The following is a 25,292-nucleotide window of genomic DNA, read 5'->3' as shown; positions in this document are numbered from 1 at the left end:
TATAGTTTATTTTACTAATTTAAAATTTATTTTTTAGATGTTATTTTAAATAGTATTTTTGTTTATGGTTTATCATTTTTATTTCTTTGTTACCTCTGTTATTTTAATCAAAATTTATTTTTACTCTCTATAATTTATTTTAATGTAAAATAAAATAATAATATATTAAATATCTTTTATGTCATCAACAATCAATCATAACTATCATCTATCTATTTGTCGGTGGACCATTAATTTTACAAAATCAAACCTAAATGTTACTATCTAGTCTTTATCATAAAAAAAATTTTACTTTTTAAATTTATCCAATAACTATTAGTCTATATATCATAAACTATCATCTATCTATTTGTCGGTGGACCATTAATTTTACAAAATCAAACCTAAATGTTACTATCTAGTCTTTATTATAAAAAAATTTACTTTTTAAATTTATCCAATAACTATTAGTCTATATATAATCTAAATATATTGTTCATTTCATGAATTAAAAAATAATATCTTCGGGGTGCCTATTTTTGAAGGAATCGGTTCATTTAGATGGGTGATGCAAAAACTTATTTATTAGATGGGTGATGCAAAAACTTTATCTTGTAAAAAATAAATGAAATTTTTTATTAAAAAAAAGTACATTAAAAAAGGGATGGAAATGAAAGGCTGTGGATTGAAGGAAAATGAGGTGGAGGTAAGTCGTTGTGTTATCACAACACAACATAATAATAAGAGCAAATGAAACACACACTTCAAACTTCACACTAACACAAGTATGGCTAGATTGGTGGCATTCCAACAGAATCAACTATCTTTCCCTCCTTTAGCTTCCTCTTTTTCTGATTTCAATGGAACAAGACTTCAAACTCACATTCAGGTTCTTCACTTCACTCTTTTCAATAGCATTCTATTATTTAATATCTTGCTTCATCATCATGCTAACTCATTTCATTTACAGTTGAAAAGAAAAACACGGCAGCCAAAAGCATCTTTTTATGTCTCAGCATCAAGCACAAAGAAAATCCTCATCATGGGAGGTACTAGATTCATTGGTGTGTTTTTGTCTAGACAACTTGTCAAAGAAGGTCACCAGGTATATATATTGATTAATTAACCATTTCATCATTTCACATTAACCTCTTAGGATCGACGCCTCTGAAATAATGTATGTGTCATGTCCGGTGTCTGTGTCTGTGTTGTGTCTGTGAATTTGGTAGGTAACTTTATTTACAAGAGGAAAAGCACCTATCACTCAACAATTGCCAGGTGAATCAGACACTGATTTTGCTGATTTTTCTTCAAAGGTATACACTAATTGTAACCGTAAAATTTTTCATTATTGTTCATACATGAGGCATTCATTATTAATGTTATGTGATTTCATAGATCTTGCATTTGAAAGGAGACAGGAAGGACTATGATTTTGTAAAATCTAGTCTCTCAGCAGAAGGATTTGATGTTGTTTATGACATAAATGGTATTTAGATTGTGGTTTTTCATGATATATATTCTCTCTTCAAGTTCATATCATGAATTTTTCGACGTATGTTTCAGGACGAGAGGCGGAAGAAGTTGAGCCAATACTTGATGCTCTCCCTAATCTTGAACAGTAAGCTGTAACAATAGTTTTTTGTTGTATTCTATAAGTCTATTTCAACTATAATCGTTAACAAGTTGTTTAGTTAATCATAACCGTTAAATTTTTTTAACTAGTATTAATCATGTTACCTTAAATGTCAGGTTCATTTACTGTTCTTCTGCTGGTGTCTATCTGAAATCTGATTTATTACCTCACGCCGAGGTCAGTGTAATATTCGATATTATATTTTGTTTTGGTTAGTTACATTCATTTTTTATTAACTCTGTAGTTGTTGTCGATAGATTGATGCAGTTGACCCTAAGAGCAGGCACAAGGGAAAGCTTGAAACAGAGAGTTTGTTGCAATCAAAGGATGTTAATTGGACTTCTATAAGGCCAGTTTACATTTATGGCCCTTTGAACTACAACCCTGTTGAAGAGTGGTTCTTCCACCGATTGAAAGCCGGTCGCCCGATTCCTATTCCCGGCTCAGGAATACAGATAACACAACTTGGTCATGTTAAGGTACAAATGAACTTTTCAATATTACTTTTCGCCAATGAACCATACATTGTATAAGATCTGTCGAGTCATCTGCTATCGGACTACTGTGGTCAAAATTCAGTTTTTTTGTCAGAAGGAACTTTAAATTTTAACAAATGATCTACTATAAATGAAATTAATAAGATAGTATGTAAGTTCATCGCTTTATATGATTTTGTTTTGGCTAAAATAATGTGTATTGTGACAGGATTTGGCGACAGCTTTTTTGAAGGTTCTTGGAAATGATAAAGCCAGCAAGCAGATATTCAACATCTCAGGAGACAAATATGTCACATTTGATGGACTAGCAAGAGCATGTGCTAAGGTAAACAATTATCACTGCATATTATGTTACATGTATGGTCACAAGCATAGAATAGTGGAAATTTCCTTGATAATGTCTTGTCATTTTTCAGGCCGGTGGGTTCCCTGAACCCGAGCTCATTCACTACAATCCTAAAGACTTTGATTTCGGGAAAAAGAAGTCATTTCCCTTTCGCGACCAGGTAAAACAACGGCAAAAATCAGTATTTGGCCTAATGATATATTGAATTTGAAACATAGGTGGTATTATGAAACTATGATGAACAACATTGATATGTTTTATTAAATTTTATTGTGCAGCATTTCTTTGCATCAGTGGAGAAAGCAAAGAGTGTGCTTGGGTTGGAACCTGAATATGGGCTTGTAGAAGGTCTTACAGATTCGTATAACCTCGATTTCGGTAGAGGAACTTTCCGCAAAGAGGCTGATTTTTCAACCGATGATATAATTCTTGGCAAGAGTCTTGTTAATGTATGATGATATTATTACAAATTACCCTTATAATTTATGCATGTATTTCACATTATATATAATTCTTGCTATAATATCATCTGTGTTACAGTTCTGAAATGTGTTAGACTCTTTAATTTCTTAACTGTTATTAAATTATTACGATTTAGTGGATAATTATTAGAATTATTATAATATTAATCGTCTTTGATATTATTTAAGTTTAAATACTTTTATATAATATTAGTATTTTTTTTAATAAACAATTTGTATCTAACGGATATAATATTAGTAACTAAATGTTACTATAATCTTTACAAATACAAATAAAAAGAAATGTTAAATATATTTTGGTATCTCTAGATATATCAATGTTTAGTTTTAGTCATTGATGAATTTCTTTCAATTTTTTTTATTTAAATTTCGTGCTATCAATTTTAGTTTCTTATGACCTTAAAATATTGTTAACACAATAACTTGATTATTTAATTTGTAACTTCATATTTTTATTTTAAATTTTAAGTTGATGTAATTAAGAAAAAATAAAGATTAAATTGGTAAATATTAAATTAATTATATTTTAAAATTTTATTATTCAAATGTCATAAAAAAAATTCAATTACAACATGCAACAAGATTTGTTTTGATCATATACCTGTTCATGAGTTGATCAAAGTAATAATATTGAAAATTTTCAGGATCAAGGAGAATGGGACGAGGGAGGCCGAAAAAACCGGTTCCACTGCCGCCGGATTCTGACCTGGCGGTAACACCTGTAAGCAAGCATCCTACCAATAACACTGATAAGCACCAAGTTAGCTCGAGCTCAAGCCCTGTGAAAATTGTGATTGAGAAAACCCCCATTCCTTCTGCAAACCCTAAAATAGAGGAAATCCTAAAGAATACCGAAGGTAGAAAGTTGTGGATAGATGTTCTAAATGACAGCCGTAACCCTGCTAAGGGTAGATCCATGAAATTTGTTGCCCCTAAGATTGTTAATGGTGCTATTGAAGTTGAGATTGCAATGGAAGACATAGTATAAGAAGTCAATTTCTGGGCTTCATCCCTAATCCTTTATGTTATAGGTGGGGATTTGAGTATGAATGCACTGAAGAACTTTATGACCAAGACTTGGAATTTTGTTCAAAAGTCGGACATGTATTATAACGAAGAGGGGTATTTTATACTCAGAGTCAAATCATTCAGTGACAAAGATGATGTTTTGATGAAGAGGCCCTATAAGATAAGGAATATGCATGTTCTAATTAGAGAATGGAATCCTGAGTTCAAGTTGAAGGATGATTTCTTGAGAACTCTTCCCATCTGGATTAAGCTGCCACAAATTCCCTTATACCTCTGGGGTGAAATGAGTTTGAATAAGATTGGAAGTGTCGTGGGGAATCCTTTAGTGACTGATGAATGCACTGCCAATAAACTACGTGTCTCCTATGCTTGAATTCTTGTGGAAATGGATATTACTAAAGAGCTCCCTACATAAATCACTATACGGGATAAAAACGGTAACAAGATGCATCAACCTATTGAGTATGAGTGGAAACCACTATATTGTAATAGATGTCATAAGCCAGGCCATAATTGTGATCAACCCAAGCCCAAGACCAAGCAATGGAAACCAAAAGCAAAGAATGAGGAGCCCTCCAAAGATGTTACAGAAGTGGTTGAAGATGTTACAACTAAGACTACTGACAAAGAGAAAACTGTGATTGAACCTATTATGATAAAGGATAATATTGAGCCTACTGAGGAACAGACTTGGGCTACAGTCAATAAGAGTGACAAGGATCGAGGTAAGGGACCTATGGGTGATACAACTTTAGATAATCTGTCATGTGAGAATGGGTTTGATGCTTTGCAAATTTTGAATGATTTGCAACTGTTGAAAGACTCTGGGCAATGTTAGTTGCTTGGAACTTAAGGGGGCTCAATAAATCTTCTAAGCTCAGGGAGATAAGCTCACGTCTCCTGGATTTTAAGGCAAATATTAATATAATGATTGAAATTAGGGTCAAGCTGGCACTATCAGGAATAAACTTTAGCTGGAAAGTAATTTCATTCATAACTACACCTATCATCCTAATGGTAGGATCTGGGTTCAATGGAATCCTAACAATGTTGACTTAAAAGTAGTGTCTTCCACTAGTCAAATGATACATTTGGGAGTTTATAATAAACAGGGAGAGTTTATGTACTGGCTCACTGCAATTTATGGCCTGAATAAATTAGAGCAAAGGAAAGTGTTATGGAGAGACTTGGATAGGCTAAACACTCAAGGGCCTTGGTGTCTGGCGGGTGACTTTAATAATGTCCTTTGCTCTCAAGACAGGATAGGTGGCAAACCTAGCAGACTTTATAACAGCGTTTATAGCAGCACACATCTAGGACAAATCAGACACTTTATTTCCTCTTTATAACAGCGTACAAGAAAACCTAGCAGACGTTTCCCCGACTTTGGGTATACTTTCATCAGATGGCTCTCTTGCCTCTAATTACCCTGAGTTCTAGTATGTTGAGTTATTTCATAGGCTTTTGCTACCCTTCGATTAAAAACAATGTTGCACCTGGGATATACCAGCATCTCGGAATTCCTCATGTGGCATCTCCATAAGTACTCTCGCAGACTTTCATTGGCCTTAGGGTAACCAAAACTCATCTATTCTTTCTCCATCTTGAGACATCTTTCCACCTCTTCCATTTCTGGCAAAGGTTGGTTCAAATCCACCATGTTGACTCTTAGACTAGGACCTTCAGCAATCCTTATCTTTTCAAATTTGACTCTAAGGCCTTTAGAAGCCTCAGTTATTCCTCCCACAAGGCTATCAATAGCCTCTGATTCAGCATCAACAGGAGTGTCAAAGGGAACTATGTTAGTTAGGCCTTCAGTAGCATGCTTTCTAACCATGACGAAGCCTTCGACTTCTTTGATCTCATCTTCTCCACATTCAACCATGTCTACCATGTTAATCTCCACAGGTTCAACATAATTGGTACATGCAACATGGAGGGGATCAGCGTCGACCTTCATATGACTCTTGACTTTCTCAAAAAACTTCAAACGTCCTTCTTTGATAGCATTTTGAATAAGATCCCTAAAAAGAAAGCATTGTGAAGTTTTATGGCCCAGAAAGTTATGATATTTGCAAAAACCTCTTTTCTTCTGTTGTTCTAACGGGGGAACTTTAGTATTAGGAGGCACTATCATTTGACCATCTTTTACAAGTAAATCGAAAATATCATCACATTTGGTAACATCAAAAGTGTAAGTTTTCTTAGGGAATTTCTCATTCTTTTCTGTTTCGATAAGATTTCTGTCATTTGATGGTGTAAGCATTTTACAAGAGTATGGGGGTGCTTCTTTTAATTCAGCCAATTCTACTTTGAATTCCTCAAAGGCATATAAATCATTGAAGATCTCTGGTTCTTCTTCTTCAGCTTCGACATAAGCTACCCTTTCTTTCTTATAATTCTTATTTGCTTTGGCCTTTTATGCTTTTAATCGTTCGACCTGGAGAACTCTATCTGCTAATTGGGCCATATCTCTTAGATATAGAGTATCTAATTTCTTTCGAATAGAGTAATCCAGTCCACCAACGGCCATTTCGACTAGTTCATGCTCAGGCACTATTGTAAAACATCTAGACTTCAACAGGCAGAACCTATTCAAATAGTCATATATAGGTTTAGTAAACTTCCTTTTAGTTTTCCCCATGGAGAATTGTTCATGGATCAGTCTCTCTAAACGATGCCATGAATCTATAGAATTTGGTGGTAATGTGGTGAACCATGTGAAAGTATTTTTTGTTAGCGAACTAGAAAAATATTTTATCCTTAGATTTTCACAATTTTCCAAATCCCCTGCCTCAGTCAAATACCTGGCTACATGTTCAACAGTTGATTCGTTAGTATCCCCTAAAAAATTTGTGAATTTGGGAACTTTACAACCCCTTGGTGTCATACCCCAAATTTTGCCCCTCTTCATATGTATTAGCATATTGTAACGGTTTCATTTAATCATGACCTCATTGTTTGATACATCGCACTAGTCCATTTGCATCTTCATTAATTTAAAATCTTTTTGCTTTTTCCTTTTGTTCACAAACATAAAGAAACTAAATGGGTACCATCGAGTACGATGGATGTGAGGGGTGGTAATACCTTCCCTTTGCATAACCGACTCCCGAACCCAAATCTGGTTGCAAAAACCATCTTATCCAATTTTCTTTCCTCGTGGGTTTTATCGATATTTTCCCTTTCCTCTTGGAATAAATAAAATTCGGTGGCGACTCTGTTTTGTACCTTCGAGCGTTCCTTGCGCGCTCGACGGTGCGATTTTTTGGTCGGCCGCGACACTTGGTAATTTAGTCTGTAGAATAAAATTTGCCAATGGAGATGTGTAGTTTGGCCCTCGAAGCCCTGTGTTCAGGCCATTCTGGGCCATGATTCTTTCAATCATGGTGGTTAAGTTATTTTTAGCCAGCATGTTATCCTTCCTAACTCTATGGATCACTTCGTCTGCATTTTGATCTTTGTTAACCATTACCATCCTCCTAGGTTGCTCCTCAGGGGTCTTAGGTCGAATCTCTTGTTGTTCTACCCTTGCCCCCATGTCCCTTTCGACAACCTCTTGTCTGGGTGGTCGAACCTGCTTAATATTTAGTTCTTTTTCCTAAATTGCTACCTGGTTTTGCCTACGCCGAACAGGTGCTTGTGGGGCCCCAAAGAAATCTGTTATGCATGCTATTTGCGCTGATATTTGCTGGTAGGATTGAGTATTCTCGTGGTTTGTCCTATTAACATTTTGGATCAAAGGGGATAAAATGGTATTCATTTCGCGGGCAAGCACTCCGACCATGTTATGGTTACTAGCGCCCATTTGTTGCCTAAATGGTGCCTGATTATTAGTGGTAAGTATAGTTAATTAGTTCGACGGCTTAAATGCACCTTTGGTCCCTGTAAGTTAGCGAGTTTTTGATTTTCGTCCCTGTAAGTTTTTTTTGTTGGTATGAGTCCCTATATCTTACTTTTTGCTTGCGGTTTAGTCCCTAAAGCAAAAATCCGCAGGAAAATCTTCAGGTTTTCCTGCGGATTTTGATTTTAGGGACTAAAACAAACGCGAAAGTGAAATATAGGGACTCAGACCTAGAAAAAAAACTTACAGGGACGAAAATCAAAAACTCGCTAACTTATAGGGACTTAGGGTGCATTTAAGCCTAGTTCGACAAACCTTAGTTTTGGGTACTTCGACCCACATGGTTCATGCCAGAACAAGAAATTTGTAATGGCAAAAAGGTTGTCACGGCAGGCTGTGTATATGTAGATGTACTATTGTGTAATACTAACATAAAGGAAGTTGGCATTCTGTATTGGGGTTGCTCCCTCCAAGGCCTAAAGTTTTCAAACCCTGGTGGCCTAGGGGTCGTAGGTTGTGTTTGATTTCTAATATATGTCAATACATGTCCAGTTTGTGCATTCGAAGGAATCTCTGTTGCACTTACAGAGATAGACATGGTTGTCAAATTGCTTGTGGGTATGGACCCAGGTATAGAAATATCCGTGGCCATAGATCCTGTTGATGTGGGCATGGCCTGTGAACCAGGGATTGTAGTTGACACATTCGTGGAATTCGCAAAAATTATGCATGATCCTTGTGGAGGATTTTGTCCCCCTCCATCATTGGTAGTATCAACCATCTTTCTGGTATATTTTCTTTTGGGTATTGGTTGACTATTGTTGGCTATCTTATCACTGCTAAGGTTCATACAATAATGGCAAATATAGATTCACAAAAGAAACAACAAAAGACCCAAATTTGAAGAAACAAAAAATAAACTATGTGTGATTAAACACTTCGACACTGTCCCACTGGGCGTGCCAAATTGTTTACCAGTGATTTCTGACAAACAACCACTAGTCTTCCAAACTCTATGTTTTGATAACTTACAGGATCGACTGGATTGCTCCTAGAACATGTGTCTTATTGTTTTTACAATTTGACTCATAGTTAAGCATCATTTTGATTTGTGAATAATAACAAGATTTTTCTATGGCTATGATTATCCAAAGATATTAGAGTTCGAATAGGAATTCTAAATAGAATTCAAGGCTTGGATTTAAATATTTGTAGGAACATAAAGGGCAGCAATAAAAAGGTTTGACAGGAATATAAAGATTTAACTGGAAACGAAAAAGAACATGTAATTAATTAAAGTAACTTGTATTGATAAATGTAAAATAGCTTCAAATGAAATTGATGGTGTTCTTACACATACATTATCAGCAAACTCTTTCTCTCGCTCTGGTACTTTGAATATTTAAGTGATTTTTGTATAAAATGTGAACACACTGAATCCTAAGATCTAAGACTCTTATTTATACTAATTCGACCTTAACGGCCTTTCTACAAAATTACGCCACGTTCAACGTTTTCAAAAATGCGTAGATTTTGATGCTTTGATGCTTCCACGCGTCCTTTTGGCAAAGACGGATTAGTTTGAATTTCAAATTTTTCTCGCTCGAAGCTTTGAAATTATCCAACGTGATTGTCGAAGCATTCTTCCACATATTTTGAAATATTTCTTATTCTTTTGACTCTGGACTCCACTTCGAGGCATCAAACTATTTTATAGGAATAAACTCAAAAACGGGCTTATGAAGCCATATTTCATACCATTCTTTGAAACATAATTTTCTTAAATCAAATTTAACTAAATATCGAAATCTCCAGCTAACACCTTCCTGTTGTGCTTGTGACTTCACATTAACTACACAACTTTAACTATACTTTTAAACACACCTTCGGACACAACACAATTGTTAATAAAAAACACAACTCATTAGAAAGTTTTGAAATACAAACAACAAATTCATGAGCTTTAGGTAACACTTTCTTTTTCATTTTAAAAAAAAAACCTCTATATGTTGGACGAGAGTTAGACTTTGATGCCATTTGTTGGACATAGGACTCTCCACACAAGAGAAGGATGGTGAATTGTAGGAGTTTGAAAAACGAAAATTTAAAACTAAATTATTCTCAATTTCAAGTTTTAAAAATACTTTTAAGGAAATGTGTAGCCAATGAAATGTGATAAGCTGCATAGGCGAAGCTAAGCTCCGGCGAGACTGGGCCATTGCCCAGGCTCTGTTTCTAAATAATTATATAACATAGCTATTGCATTTTAACATATGGCAGGGTACTAATTTATAGTTCTACTACTAATCTTATTTAATTTTATTAATTTTAAAAATCACTAGTACTTAGGACACTTTATGAATAGGATAGAACACCTATTCAAAAATCAAAACCACCTCTCACTATTAATTCAATAATAATTATAAATTTTAAAATATACACTTTAATCTTATATTATTTCTTATACATAAGTAATTATGAGAAATTTTGAAATTTAACTATAATTCATCTATAATTATTTGAATATAAATAATTTAATTAGGCATTTTTATGCAATTATGACAATTTACAATAATTAATTTATTATATTATCAATTTATTAGTGAAAAATAGGGCACTAATTTGGAGAATTTTATATAATAAAAAAATTAAAAAATAATTAAATAGGATAAGTATTGCAAAACTCACTATCAATTTTATTTTAATTTAAAAAATCTATATTTATTGAAATTTGTGCATAGGACACGTATTTAAAACCATCTTCTACTACTAATTTAAAAAATAATTAGATGTTTGTTTGTGCGATACACGGATGAATTTTAAAAAATTATTTTTGATAATTATTAATAAGTATTATAATTTAAATAAATAATTTAAAATATATATAATGCTGACTTTTTTGATGATGACCGTGGAACAATAAGGGGTCAACTTGAAACTTAATGTTCTTTAGGTAAAAGAAATGTTTCACAGGCAACATCAGTTGGTTATGAAGATGGTTTAGACTGAGAAACATTTGGTATTTCCATTAGTTTACAAATTTATTGAGTTAGCTTTGATATTGCCGGCGTCGACAACATCCGTTGAAACACCTTTTTCATCAATGAATATTATTAAGTTTAATTTGCGCAATAAGATTAACGATGTGTGGTTCAATGACTTGATAATGTGTTACACCGAGCAGAAGATATTCAAGTCACTTGATGATATTGATATTATTCAAACATTTACTAAAAAGAAGTCTCGAAAAGAACATTTGTCTCGTGATTTTATATAACACGCTATTATAAGGTTATGTTACATCTCTTTTATTTTAAACTATATTTTGGTTGACAAGATGAAAAGTCTATTTTATTTTGTCCAGGCTCTATAACTTTTCTGGCTTCGCCGCCACTGATAAGCTGTATACCATATAGCTACCATAAGAGTACATCTGTTAAAAATATAATAACAATAATATGATTTTGTTTTTTGATAGCCCTTGGAAGTCACAAGGCCAAAACCCTCTCGCCATCTCAAACTTGGAAACCGAGTTCCTCTCTTGAGATGTTTTTGTAAACTTGGTTGATTGTTTTTTTTTATAGCTATATTTACTCATTGCATAACCACTTTTTAACTTTCCCTGTGTTTATGACATTAGAAACATATCTACTTATAAAAAAAAAATTGAAAAGGTTTTTATTTCCATTTTCTTCCAAACTATTAACTATCTTACCGAGCTCACTTATATTTTGTAGGTTGAGTTAACAGACACAAGATATAGAGTCTCTTCAATCAAAACTTGCTGATTGTGAGAGCTTAAAAACTCAGTGAGTTATCTGTAACTATTTTCCCCGGTAAACCCTCGCTCTAATTTCGTTCATTTTTTATCCTCTATTTTCTTTAGAGATGAAATTGTGTGACATTTCTGATTATATTATTTTTAAAGTGTAGTCACTGCAAGTGCGTGAGCTAAAATTCAGCGTGTCTCTTCACTTAACTTTGCTTATTTTAATTTTGGAAAAATCCTCTATATATGTTAATTTTGTACTGAAGGTAGGGTTTGTGTCTGATGATTTGGGTTCCACTGTTCTTGTTGTTGTTGTGTCCGGTAGCTTCTGTTTTTCTCAAAGGCTTGCTGATAAGCCCGTTGACAGGGGGAAGTTTGCGTGATTTTTGGTCTAGCATTGCCTGGTCTGCATTTTTTTAGCATGAATGTTGTTGATATGTAGCTTTTTTGTGGTTTTCGTGTGTCAGGCAATATGTTTTTAGGGTGTATATGCTTCCTTTGACAGTCCGAGTTATGGCTCAGTTTTTGCGGTAAAGGGGCTGTTCTCTGCTCTTTATTTTTATTGTTTTGTGGTCCTTTTGTTCTGCTAGTGTACTGGTGGAGTGTACGCGTTTCTCAATTAACTTGTGCTCAAATTTAGTGTCTGTATATTAATTTTGCTGATTAAATAAAATTTAGAAAATAAATTGGATGATAAGAGTGATAGAAATATTGATTTTGGCGGTAGGTTGTGAATACAGGTCTGATTAGGCGTTGGATGAAGCCTCCTAGCCGTGCGAATTTTCTGTTTCTGTCATAGCTTATTTGACACTTGTTTTTTGTGGTTTTAATCTTCCTGGATGGATTGCAGACTTGTTGGTTTAGTCCCCTTTGTGTTTTATTTGTTAGTTGCTTGAGGCAAATAGTCCTTAAGGCCAATATTCATATCAATCTTTCAAACATTGCATTGCATTTAATTTTGTCTGGTGCTGATTGTCTTATGGATCGGATGAAAGAATTGCACCCCTTCTTTTTTTACCAATTTTCCAGATTGGATTTCTGAGTTGGTTGTGTTGTAGAAGTTTTCATTCTGGCTATAAAACAAAGCAGGTAGTGTTAGCATAACTAAAAATTGCCAACATTGGAGTTTCAAACATGATTAATATTCAATCCAACATTAACAACCGTTATACTATTTGAAATATAATTAATTGCAGAGATAGACATAAACATAAAACAAGGTAGGGAATGATAAAATAAACGATTAGGTGTTAACTGTATTGTTTATAAATAAAGTATTATATATTGTAAAATACAATTACAATAACAAGAGGCCCATTAGCTCAGTTGGTTAGAGCGTCGTGCTAATAACGCGAAGGTCGCAGGTTCGAGACCTGCATGGGCCAATTATTTTTTAATAATCATTTATTTTATACACGATTTTATCGAATTTTTATTAATCATTTTTTTTATACACGATTTTATGGATCTTTTGATTTAATTGCTATATTTTCTTTTTAAAAATATATTTATTATAGCAACGGTGTCCAGAAACGAGGGTCCGCCTATAGGTTAGTAATTGTCCTTAAGTCCTTGCTATCAACCTTGAAGTGATGAGTGTTAATGACATTTGTGGTGGCATTAAGTATGAGTACTTGGTGTGAGGAACATGCACATTTAATGCTCTTTATGCGAACAAATCCTTATTGCACCGATGTACCTCACACATGTAGGGTAGGGAGGTGACGCGCCTAGGAGCTCAAGTGCAGTTATTATCTTAAGAATTCATTTGAGCCATTGGATGCGGTATTTATTATTCTGATGAGTTATGATAGTTTAACTTGGTGCTCTTTGTGCCTATAATTCGAGAACTAGGAATTCAATTTCTCTTTTCGACTTCGTTTTCATTTCGTGAGTGCAATTTGAGAGAACTTCGTTAGTTAGTCACTTTCTTGTTGCTAAGACTTCTGGAATTCAAATTGCTTCACTTGAACTATATTGGATTTTCACTCGAGTTCTTCGACCTTAAAGCTCAAGGTATTCGTTTTTTCTTCATTTGTTAGTTTTTGAGTTTTCAATCATATTTGATAAAGGAACTCCAAAGCTCTAGTATTGGAGTTGCAGTAGCCATTTTTTTGTCTTTGAACTGTAAAGCAGACATGGTGAATAAGGTGTCACTGTGAACTCTAGAATTGCCTCTTAATGCTAGGGACTTTTCATGTGTTGATGATGAAGTCCTAGGAACCCGATCTTTCTACGCCTACGAAGATATAAACGAAATTTCCTTTCAGAATGCGAGACCATCTTCAGATTGGCAGGTGACAGTTCCCGAAAGCGACAAACGTATTTGTAGTGGATTCAATATGTGTGGACTACCATTGTACGGATTTTTGTTCTCTCGGACAGAGATCACTCTTCCCATCAATGAATTTGAAGTTCAAGTTCTTAATCATCTAAAAATCGCCACAAAGGCATTGGTTAATTTATCCATCATTGTCATCCTTATGTATTATTTGACTACCTCCTTGTTATCAAATTCAGTAATCATGGGATAATCTATGTTGGTCTCATGAGAAACAAATATAGAATTCAACGTCTTGATACTTTTACACCTTTGAGGGTTTAACTTTAACATTTCCCATAACTTTCGTTTTCGCCATGTTATTGTAGTTGGAGATTTGGCTGAAGCAGATATTCACACAATCATGGTAGCTTTCCTTATTGATGACTTTCATTTTATCAAACAAGGTTGAAATAAGCCTTAACTAAGGTATATTTCTATGCTTTCCTTAAGTCAACAACTAAATACTATTCAAACACAAGATGAGTGAGACTTGCTTTAATTTCCTTTACTAGGAACCACATATTACTTCTCAAGTTCTCATAACCTTGGCTGATTCTGATCCTTTCTTGTGTACACTTGATAAGGTGGCTATTTTTATGCCTTGGTGATTTTCACACAAACTCCTAACACATTAGAATTCACTTCAAGGTCTAAAATGATAGCGAATATCGATAATTCCTTTACCAAATAAGTGTAGATTGGTTCCCTTTGAGACTTTAAGTATTTGTGCCAACCCATTTGAACAAAAAATCGCATGAAATCAAATCCATTTTCTGCTAATTTGACAAATTCAATTTGAAGTTCTCCCAAAAATTTAAGGTGTTCTTCCAAGTTCAGAGACATAGTGGGAGTCATCTTTGAAATCATTAATGAAGTTGGAGGTTTAAGGTAAACATCTTTGGAATCTAAATGTGGGAAATAAGTGAGGTAGTTTGACAAGTAAGAATATGTGGGGTTTTGTTAAACCCTTTGAGCTAACGTTTGAACCAGTAAACAAAATAAATAAGCAACAATCACTAACACATATGGTAAAACAATTTGAAATTCCACACACATTGTTCCTTAGATCCATAAATCCAAGAAGTTGAAATGCCAAATGAATATGAGAGTCATTCTTATAGATGGTACTGAACCATTATAACTCTATTTAAACTCTTGGAGGTTATGTTATAAATTTTTGATTCAATTCTCAATTCAAAAGATAATAAGCCCTTTGTTAAATTGTGGGAAGAATCTAAAAATGAGGAGATTATCAAGAAACTCAATGAATTGATTCATCTTTTGAAGATAAAGTAATAAATTTAGGATTATTAGAAGCAACTTCACCAAGAGAATCTTTTGAAGAAGTAGAATCAACCCCATTAGTTTCCTTCAAACGAACAATTTCGATAGATGAACGATCATCCGATCATCATCTGATGGATTTGATGAAGAAGTTACATCCAGAAGAAATATTGTAGAAGTTTCATCCACTAGAATATTTGAAGAAGCTTGAAAAAGAAGAATCTTTGAAAAGAGGCATGATAAAGAAACACCAAGAAGAAACTTCGAGGAACAAACGTCTGAATCTTCTTAAGAATCAACTTCAAGAAGACTTTTTAGAGATCCCTCATATCAGGTCTCTTATGAAGAAAAGGTAGAAATGAACGATGAATTAATGGAGGAATCATTAAAAAATTCATGGAGAGATACATGCAAATATGTTTTTAACAATATACCCGACAATACTTCCTAGGACTCGTATGAAGAATCACCAAACGAAGAAGAATATATGTGTCTTAAAACCACCTAGGATAAAAGATATCATTTTGAAACAACTTCTTTAACTCGCCAGCTAATATTTAAATTAAGTACTAAGATTGTTAAAAAAAAGTGAGCCAATATCATTGATCTTAATGATTATATTGAATTTTTAGAAAATAACATTAAGATTCTTGGTGAAGAAACTTCTAGCATTATAGGTGAGTCCTTAAAATTAGATAATTGTCAATTTTGTGAATCATTAAAAAATGAAGTAACCATCTTGTATAAAATCTTAGAGAAATTCATTAAGGATAAAGATAAGCTTAATTCAATTCTTTATCATCAAAGAGTTTCATTTAATGAAAATGGCTTAGATTGTAAACCTAATAGACTGTTTACTATTATCTGCCATGATAAAAAGAAATCCAATCATCTGATTTTTAAATGCAAATTTTGCAACAAGCTTTGTCATCTTGAACCTTTTATCTATGCTAAATTACAAGGATCTAAAAGGAATACCCCCAAACCTCTTAAAGTTACTAACGCACCAGGACCAAAAAGAATTTGGGTAAAAAAGGTGAAAAGTCAATCAGTTTTGCAAGAATGCCTTGCACCTTTGAAGGTGCCTATTGAAAATAAAACTGTGCAAGCATGTTAAACTATGAGTATACAAGAGAAGTATGATGTTCCGTGATGATCCTGATAATGATAAATTTGATGGAGTTGAAGGTGTTTATTCAACGGTGGTTGATGATCCATGATAATGATTGATCAACTTGTTAGCGTTATGGTGGTGCTCAACAATCGTGTTGGATGAAGTTGTTAGCATTGATGATGGTCCTCAAAAATCAATTTTGTTATCAAGTTGTTCATTGGCATTGATGTTAGTGCTCAACAATTGTGACGATCCTAGGTACGGAGTCTGAGGATCTTTGAAAACTATGTCGCTCCTAAGGATGTTTTTACCCAACTCTCATATCAAGTGATCCATAAAGGGGAAAAAGTTGTCTGAATAATCGATTAGACCTAGAGTATAATCGATTAGAAAACATTTGAAATTCAAATTTTAATTTTTCTCGTTATATAATCATAAGTGTTTAGTGATCACAAAAGTTTGAAGTACTTGTTTCATAAGACGTCTTATAATGTTTAGAATATTTGTAATATTTTTTTAAGTAACTTGTAATGCATCTTTTATCATTAATATATTCTATATTTCTAATTGTTTATTTAATATTTAATTTTATATAAATAAACAAAACTTAAACATTTTAAAAAAAATACAACAAATGGGCATTGGCGCCACCCTACATGGCAATCCATTTTGGGTTGCACATTGGCGCCATAGAGGTGGCGCAATTGTATAATTTTTTATTCATAGGTGTCATAGGGGTGACTCCTATGTGTAGGACACCCCTCAAACCTAGTCTCCTAGGTAACTTTTTCCAAAATATAATTTTTTTTAATGTTGGTTATTTGATTTTTTTTCTTCACATTTTATTGGTTCTTTCTTTGTTTTTGTTGTTCTCTTTATTTTTCGATTGAGTATCTTAAGAATCTTTTTTTTTTTTCCTTAAAATCACGTCCCTTAAAATTATTTTATTTGAGAGACGTGTCTAGCAATAAACCCCGACTATCTCTTACAAATTAGATTCCAACCTTCCTAAGAGTAGACTCCTTCACTTAAATTGTGAACAAATCTAATTAATCTGTTTCATAAAACAATCTTATGTACTTCATTCATACATAGAACATGGCCCAAAATTTTGCCAAGCCTATTTATATAATAAAACAAAATTACTCACATGCACAAATCTATGATATATATAGCCGTATCTCTCAAAATTGTAACTATAGAATAAATAGTTTAATACATCAATAAGGACAAAGATAGACGGTAACGATAACATGTATCCTTTGTTAGTAATTTGATGTGATTGTGTAACAAATTACCCCCATGTATATGATTGTGGGGAGGTTCATCACTATTTGTATTTATCTCTTTGTTAGTGTCCTTTGCAGTTGTACTTTTAATTTTAAGTAACTTGATATGGTGGTAAAACAAATTCAAGATATATATAGTTGTTGGAAGGTGCATTGCTATTTCTAAACACCACTAAAAATATTTCTCAATATAGTGGGGAGTACAATTTACAAGGAGCGGTGTTTGATATAATACTTATGCATTTATTTTATAGATATTTAAATACATATAAATTTATATTTTTAATAGAAAAATAAGAAACCTGATAAAAAAACAAAAACCAAAAAAAATAAAAAAACAGAAACAAACACATGCACATGCATCTACAACTGAGAAACTTTATGGTACTGTAAACTTAAGTATATTGTTATCACATTTTAACTAAAGACAAATTCTAATGGTCCCCTAAACAAGTAAATTTCGTTTTTATGTAGATTATTCATTTTATTTGAATATATAAATCATATATATATATATATATATATATATATATATATATATATATATATATATATATAAATATATTAACGAGTGTTTCAAGGACATTTGTTAAGAATTTAAAAAAGTAAACAATATTTATATTTAATGTTTTAGAAATGAAAATAACGGATTTTTTTAAAGAATAACAAAGTTTGAATTTATTGAAATAACATGTATCCATGTATTGGATATTAAAATAAATTATTTATTTAAATTTTTTTCTTTATATAAAATGCTTAAAAAGTATCTCTGGGGCACTCCGTAGCATGACTCATATATAAATTATATATTTTTGCCTCTTATTCTAGATATTTGTAGTAGGGAGGATCCAATGACCGCGGGTAGAGTAGCGGTTATGATTGAGATTATGTGGAAGAATAGGAATAATTTGATTTGGAATAATGAAAGTGAAATGTTCTCTAAATTTGGTTTGAATGCTTTTTGTAGTTGGAATGATTGGTTCTTGGCGCAAAAAATCGGGGTCTAGGTGGATAATACTCCGATTAGTCTTATGTGGGAGCCTCCGGTGGAAGGAAGAGTAAAATGTAATGTTGATGCGGGATTCAACTCGTCAAAGGGTACTACCAACAGGGGCTGGTGTATGAGAGACTATATGGGGAATTTTATTTATGCTGGTGCCGCTTGGGACTTTTGTCATTATCCTATTCTTGAAGCAGAAGTTTGGGCTCTCAAGGAGGCTATCCAGAGTGCCATAGATATGCAGTTGGAGAATGTAACCTTCGAAAGTGATTCCCAAAGAACAGTTCAGGCTATTCTCTCTAATTCCAAGGGTTGTTCAGAATTTAGTTTTATTATCTCTTCTATTTATGATTTGTTGCTTAATTTTCCCAACTTCGAGGTGAAGTTTGTCAAACGCCAAGCGAATATGGTTGCTCACTCCATAGCAAAGGCGGCCGATTCTTGGTCTAGGCGTAGTCTTTTTGATATGATTCCTCCTTGTATTGTGTCATACCCTAATTTTTGACCCCCCTGAGATGACATATCTTCAGGATTTTCATCAAGTCAAAGTAAGTACCCAGGGCAGTCTGGCATTCAATCGAGGGTGTTCAAAGACAAGAAAACTCAGGCAAAGGATCAATCAATAGAGGGATTAGCCTCTAATACAATCATAAGACTCAAAAGCCTCATTATTTCACCTATGATTGATTAGACACCCAGTCATCTAAGTACAGAATTACTCAGATCAACAGACTAGGGTTTGGAGCCTATCAAGGACTAAAATCAGGGATCACCTTTGGGAAACCCTAAAAAGCCCCAGGGAACCATTCAAAGACATCAATCATCTTCAAATAACTCATATGACAAGATCCACTGGACATTACACCTCAATTCAAAGTCTACAGTCATCATTGTCCTCTGGTCGACAATTAGGGTTTTTGACCTAATTCACCAAGATAGTTGACTTTTAATCAGGGCATGGATCCAAAACTCAAGACATGATTCAAGAATCTCTACTACCTCAATATAATCCATTTACATCATTCATTTGAGGAGAAGATCTTGATTCTACACAACAGTCCAAAATCTCACCTTACCAGGAAAAAGTCAATTGTATGGGATCACCATTGACTTTTGAGATTTTTGGTCAAACCATGACTTTTAAGGATCAATATCATCAATATTTGGATAATGAAGTCATTTGACCAAAGAAATTCATCAAGGAGCAAAAAGTCGGGAATTAGGGTTTTTTAAGGCATGGTGAGAACTCAAAATTTCACCTACACAACTCAAAAAACTTCCAACATGAAAGTTGTAGATCTTGCAAAATAAAACAACATCTTACAAAGGAACTTTTTTCAAAAGATCAATCATTTAAGAGTTTTGGAAATTTTGGAGTTTTAGGTCATAAACACTTAGAAATTTTTCTAAGTGTTTTAACCTAGTTTTCTTCCAACTTTGGCCTCATTTTTCACAAATTTGCCAAAGGATTCTGAAGAAACTCCAAACTAATGATTTGAAGTAGATGTTTAGGGCTTTCCAAATTGTGTTCAACCTTCTCCAAATTCAATTTGAGCTAGGAGTTATGCTTGTTCAAAGTTGGCCTCATGAAGTAAAATTATAGGTCATGTACAATTTGAAACTTTGCAATTTTGTGCATTTTGCTTCACTAAGTGATGCTACACGACCTCTAATGCATCTGAAACCATACCATACATCAATTTCCATCATTGCATAAGGATTAGAGAAGATTCCCAAAAACAAAGGCATGTGATTATGTAATGATTGCATTTTTGAATTTATGACAAATTGGTGATTCATCAAAGGAATCTTCTCCCAACCAATTGGAGCTCATTTCTGCAGCCATTTGGTCCCCTAAGATCAAGCAAAATCGATGGCTAGGGAGTGGTATCAAAGAGCTCATCATTGCACTTGGAATATTCTTTGAATTCCTTCATGGCTAAGAAACTAAACTCACTACACTAAGCAAGCTTACTATGATCAATTGCTCTGAACCAATTGCCTATAAATAGAGGCCTCTTTCTCATTCAGAAACCACACCAAAGCAACAAAATTCTTGCTTTCTCTCTTCTTTCTTCATACTTAAGGTTTTCAAAGGTTCTTTGGCAAGAAGACTCGGATTCTTCAAACCAAAGCTCTTCCTTTGGAATTAAGTATTCAAACACATTAGGGAAGTCATTTAGAGGTGATCCAGACCTCTGAAACACTTCTGCAAGTGAAGAATCATCATCTTCACCTCTCACTTGGAGCTGTTGCAGTTGGAGGTCCATAGAGTAATTCAGGAGGTTTCAAGCCAAGCCAATCATCCAGGCACACTCCTCAGGTCATAGTGAAGCTAACCAGATGGCTGCAGCTCGTCTGTAACTCCAAATTCAACAACCTCCATGTCTACTTGAAGCTCAAATCGAGGGAGGTCCATAGAGCAATTCAGGAGGATTCAAGCTCTAACAAGCATTCAGTTAGCATCATTGAGTCTCAAGGAAGCTATTGAGATCATTCATTCAAGTCCAGGTGTTCTCCATCACCCTCACGACCTCCATTTTCAGAGGTAAGTTTCTGAACTTCACCTCTTTAATTTAAGCACTCTTTGAGTTAAAGCTCGATTCTATCTTGTTTAGCATCATCAGAGGATTGAAAACCCTCTATCATCTTGCATTTATTCATCTTGTTTGTCATTTAATTTCAAATTTAGGGTTCATGTGTTCTTAGAGTTTTCTGAGAAATTAGGTAGCTATAGTTCATATAAATAAATGTTAGTTACATATCTGGATTCGTGAGGAAATTTAGAACAAGATTGATGTTTACATCATGTCATTTAGTTGAGAAACCAGAGAGTTAGGATTTTGAAAATCCTTGAGCTCGAGGAAGAAGATGACTATGGCCATGGCGCAAAAATTTAAATCTGGGGCCAAAGTTTATTTTATTTTGAATGGTAGGCATTCCCTAAACGACTAAACAAACTTGCCCTAGTGGCCTCCCATACGCTCTTAGTGTCCTCATGCCTCAAGTCTGGGGTTCGAATCCCCCTCGCCCCAGACTTTTTGATTCTTTTATTTTTCAATGATTTACCACTTGTTTTGAAACATAACCAAATGAGTGCAAGTTACTATCACCATGCGCGCGTTGGCCCAGTGGTGTTGGTTTTGGGTGTGTGATCTAAAGGGCGTGAGTTCAAGCCTTGGTGAAGACATTTCTATTTTTTACCACTTTTCACACTTATTTTCTTCATAACTTCACATGAATATTTAACCTATCAAATTAAATCATTTTCACTTCATTTTTCACACACTTGTCATTTAATATATCTATTTTGTGAATAATAAAAAAAATCATAAAAATATTATTTATTTCATATATTTTTATTAGGTTTAAAATAGTATGTTTTAAGTGTTTTTTTTTCTTAAATACTTTAAATATATATTCACTTTGTTTTAACCTAATCACTTTGTAAATAAAGTTTATGATAAAACCCTAATTGTTAGGTCTTAATTAGGCATAAATCTTTATTTTTACCTTAATTAAGTTGACTTTTTGTCAATTTTCAAAACTGTTTTCAATCTCTGAATAAATCAAATGATTAGGGTTTTCAAACAACAAAACCTTGTATCATTCCAAATCATTTTCAAATTGCTTTTACACCAGTACTGTAAAGTACTGGGCCTCTAATAGAGTGTAAGTCCCAAACACCTTCTCTTCTTAGCTTGTTTTCAAAACTGTATTTTCAAAATCTTCTTTCTGTTTTCAAAACATTCTTCTGGTATTTGAAGGGCATTATTCCCGGTGAAACTCTTCAGATACCTATGTGACCTTTGTCCATCTTCACTTCTTCTGTTTTCAAAAACCATTAACTGTTTATCATAAATATTCAACTATTATCAACAAAACAACAAAAATACTGTTGAGGCTCTGTACATACTTCTCCAAAGGCCTCCACTCCATCCAGGTTAGGCTTTACAAGCTTTCAATTTACAGTCTTTATTTAAATTATTGTCAAATATAAACTGTGCATATATATTAGTTTAGAACTACGTTTGAGTATAAACCTTAGGACAGTTAAACTATCTATATATATTATAGGAATATGACCTAGGATTGAGAATGTCTTCCCGGTGAAGGCTCTTTCCTAATTAGAGATATGTAGTTCAAACCACCAAGATGAATTATTCCCGGTGAAACATCTTGGCAAAAACCTTAGAATCCAAATAATAGGACACATCCACCCAAAGAGGAATTATTCCCGGTGAAACCTCTTACCCATTTGCTTAGAGCCAAAATAAGTTCAAAACTACATAGCTTTCTCTTGTGCTATAACAAGGACCCACAGGCCTCTTAAAAGCATTTCTAGCCTCCTCTTGGGCTTTGTACAAGGACCCACAGGCTTCTTAAAAGCATTTCCAGCTTCCTCTTGAGCTTGTATACAAGGACCCATCAGGTTTCTTATAAACATAGGAACAGGTCTTTAGTCACCTTTTAGCCTACCCTGGTGAGTTTCTTCCAATTTAAACCAGACTTTAAACAAGCTAAGTTTGTCTCAATTTTACATTGAGTACACCTTTTGGAATGAGAGACATGGACAGTCTCTGTCACCCTTATCTTCATCAATCTTCTTTAGCAGAGTCTAGGATCCATATTTGCTTATCCTCAGTAAGAGTCAGCCTTCATCTTGGGCTTTAAACAAGAAGTCTCCACTAGACAATCTTTCTGCCAATCCTTTCATCCTTTAATAATTAATGGAGTGCTACCCAAATCAATCATTTCAATAAAATCCCCTGGAAAGGGTTAGCCTCCAAATCAATCCATCATTTCAATAAAATTCCCTGGAAAGGGTTAGCTTCCAAATCAATCCATCATTTCAATAAAATTCCCTGGAAAGGGTTAGCTTCCAAAATCATTCCTTCACTTTAATAAAATTCCCTGGAAAGGGTTAGCTTCCACACATTCCTTCATGTTAATAAAATTCCCTGGAAAGGGTTAGCCTCCAAAGTCAATTAATAAAAATGTCAAAAACCAAAGTTTCATTTCTCTTAGGAGATAATTTCCCCAAAAGAGTCAAAACCCCTGGAAAGGGTCAGCCTCCAAAAAACATGATAAAACCAGTCTTTTAATAGACAAACTCCTCCAGCTGAGTCAAAATCCCTGGAAAGGGTTAGCTTCCAAAGAAAAACAGTCTTTCAATAAATAAAATCTCCTCAGTAGAGTCAAAACCAACAAAAATAGTTAGCCTCAACCTTGGGCTTCATACAAGGCACCAAACAATAAAACTCCCCTGTCAAGAGTCAGCCTCAACCTTGGGCATTGTACAAGGCAGATAATAGAGTCTCCCCAGTGAGTTCTTCATCACTCAGTAGCCACAACCTTGGGCTTTGTACAAGGCAGATAAACCATATTTTCATGTGTCAAAGATTCCTAACATCTAGGATCTTTTCCCATAGAGTCATCCATACTCCATTCATTTAAAAGAGTCCGCCACAACCTTGGGCTTTGTACAAGGCAGAAAATAATGTTTTCCTTAGCTAGAGTCAGCCACAACCTTGGGCTTTGTACAAGGCACACAAAATAGAGTCATTCATTCAATTATCCTCAGCAGTTAGCCACAACCTTGGGCTTTGTACAAGGCACACAAATAGAGTCTCCCTAAGTAGAGTCAGCCTCAATTCTGGGCTTTGTACAGAACACCAAATAAAAATCCATCAAATAAACACTCTCTAACTAGAGTCAGCCTCAATTCTGGGCTTTGTACAGAACACAAAAAATACCCTGTAATTAATCCCCAGTGGAGTCATCTCCCAGAGTCAATAATACTAATAAATCAATCAAAAAGCCTCAAGCTTGGGCCTCATACAAGCCAGCTAAAAATCAAATCTTTTATACAGTAGACAGACATAGCTTATCTCTATAGAGAGATATTTTTACTACTCTACCACATTCAAACAAACAAACATTTCAACTACAATTTCAATCAAAGTCTCCCATTTAGGACTCTGAAAGACATGCTTTGGCACATCCCCAGACTTGTACACTTTCCCTAATTTGGACGAGCATCTTTCTTTCATTTAAGAGGCATCTGACTGGCATACTTGCACACACAAGTAAGGTCCCCCTCTTGAATGAAATGAATCCAGTTATTTTGTCACTCCTTTAAATGTTTGTGGTAGAATAGTACAAATACCTCTCTATAAAGATGATTTCATGTCTCTTTACTGTAAACAGAGATTTAATTCAAGCTTCAACCTTGAGCTTCAAGCAAGGCCCCAAAAACAATTAATTTCCCTAGTTAGTTCCCCGAACTACATTAAGCTCTGACTTCCACTAGGGATATGTAGGCATGAGGTTCACAAGGAATCTCAGCGAGCTAATAAAATACCAAAAATAGTCAGTCTGATTGTCTGTTTGTCTTTTCAAATCAATTCAATTCCTTCTCCTAACACAAAGGAGAAACTTTCCCAATCATTAGCAGCAAACACAATCACAGTGACACAGAGAAGGTTCCTGTAGAGTACTACAGATATGTAGGGTGTTTAAACACTTCCCTATGTATAACCGACCCCCCGGACTCCAGAATTTCTAGTCTAGGTGAAATCCCCACACTTAGCAAACTCCTAGGGTTTAGTTGAGATCTTTTTTTCCCTTTCCTACTCGTAGGACAAATAAGAAAGTTCGTGTGATATCGTAGGAAGAACTGAAATAAAATTCATCCCAC

General features: G+C 34.1%; 1 protein-coding gene and 1 non-coding gene across 2 annotated transcripts; both read left to right on the top strand.

Annotated features, from left to right (window-relative positions):
* The first annotated feature begins 695 nt into the window (after positions 1 to 695).
* On the top strand, positions 696 to 3,006 carry LOC131612800 (chloroplast stem-loop binding protein of 41 kDa b, chloroplastic). Its single transcript, XM_058884547.1, has 10 exons — positions 696 to 868; positions 950 to 1,084; positions 1,209 to 1,295; positions 1,378 to 1,468; positions 1,546 to 1,600; positions 1,732 to 1,792; positions 1,873 to 2,094; positions 2,321 to 2,437; positions 2,529 to 2,618; positions 2,737 to 3,006. Exons 1-10 carry the CDS (start codon positions 767 to 769, stop codon positions 2,911 to 2,913), a joined length of 1,137 nt encoding a protein of 378 aa, XP_058740530.1. The 5' UTR covers positions 696 to 766; the 3' UTR covers positions 2,914 to 3,006.
* A 9,887-nt stretch (positions 3,007 to 12,893) lies between these two features.
* TRNAI-AAU (transfer RNA isoleucine (anticodon AAU)) lies at positions 12,894 to 12,967 on the top strand. Its single transcript has one exon. It is a non-coding gene; the product is annotated as a tRNA-Ile (tRNA).
* The last annotated feature ends 12,325 nt before the right edge of the window (positions 12,968 to 25,292 follow it).

Source organism: Vicia villosa, linkage group LG6 (genome assembly GCF_029867415.1).
Source record: "Vicia villosa cultivar HV-30 ecotype Madison, WI linkage group LG6, Vvil1.0, whole genome shotgun sequence".
Classification (NCBI taxonomy): Eukaryota; Viridiplantae; Streptophyta; class Magnoliopsida; order Fabales; family Fabaceae; genus Vicia; species Vicia villosa.
Note: the sequence above shows the minus strand (reverse complement) of the source record. Positions and strands in the feature narration are given on the sequence as shown.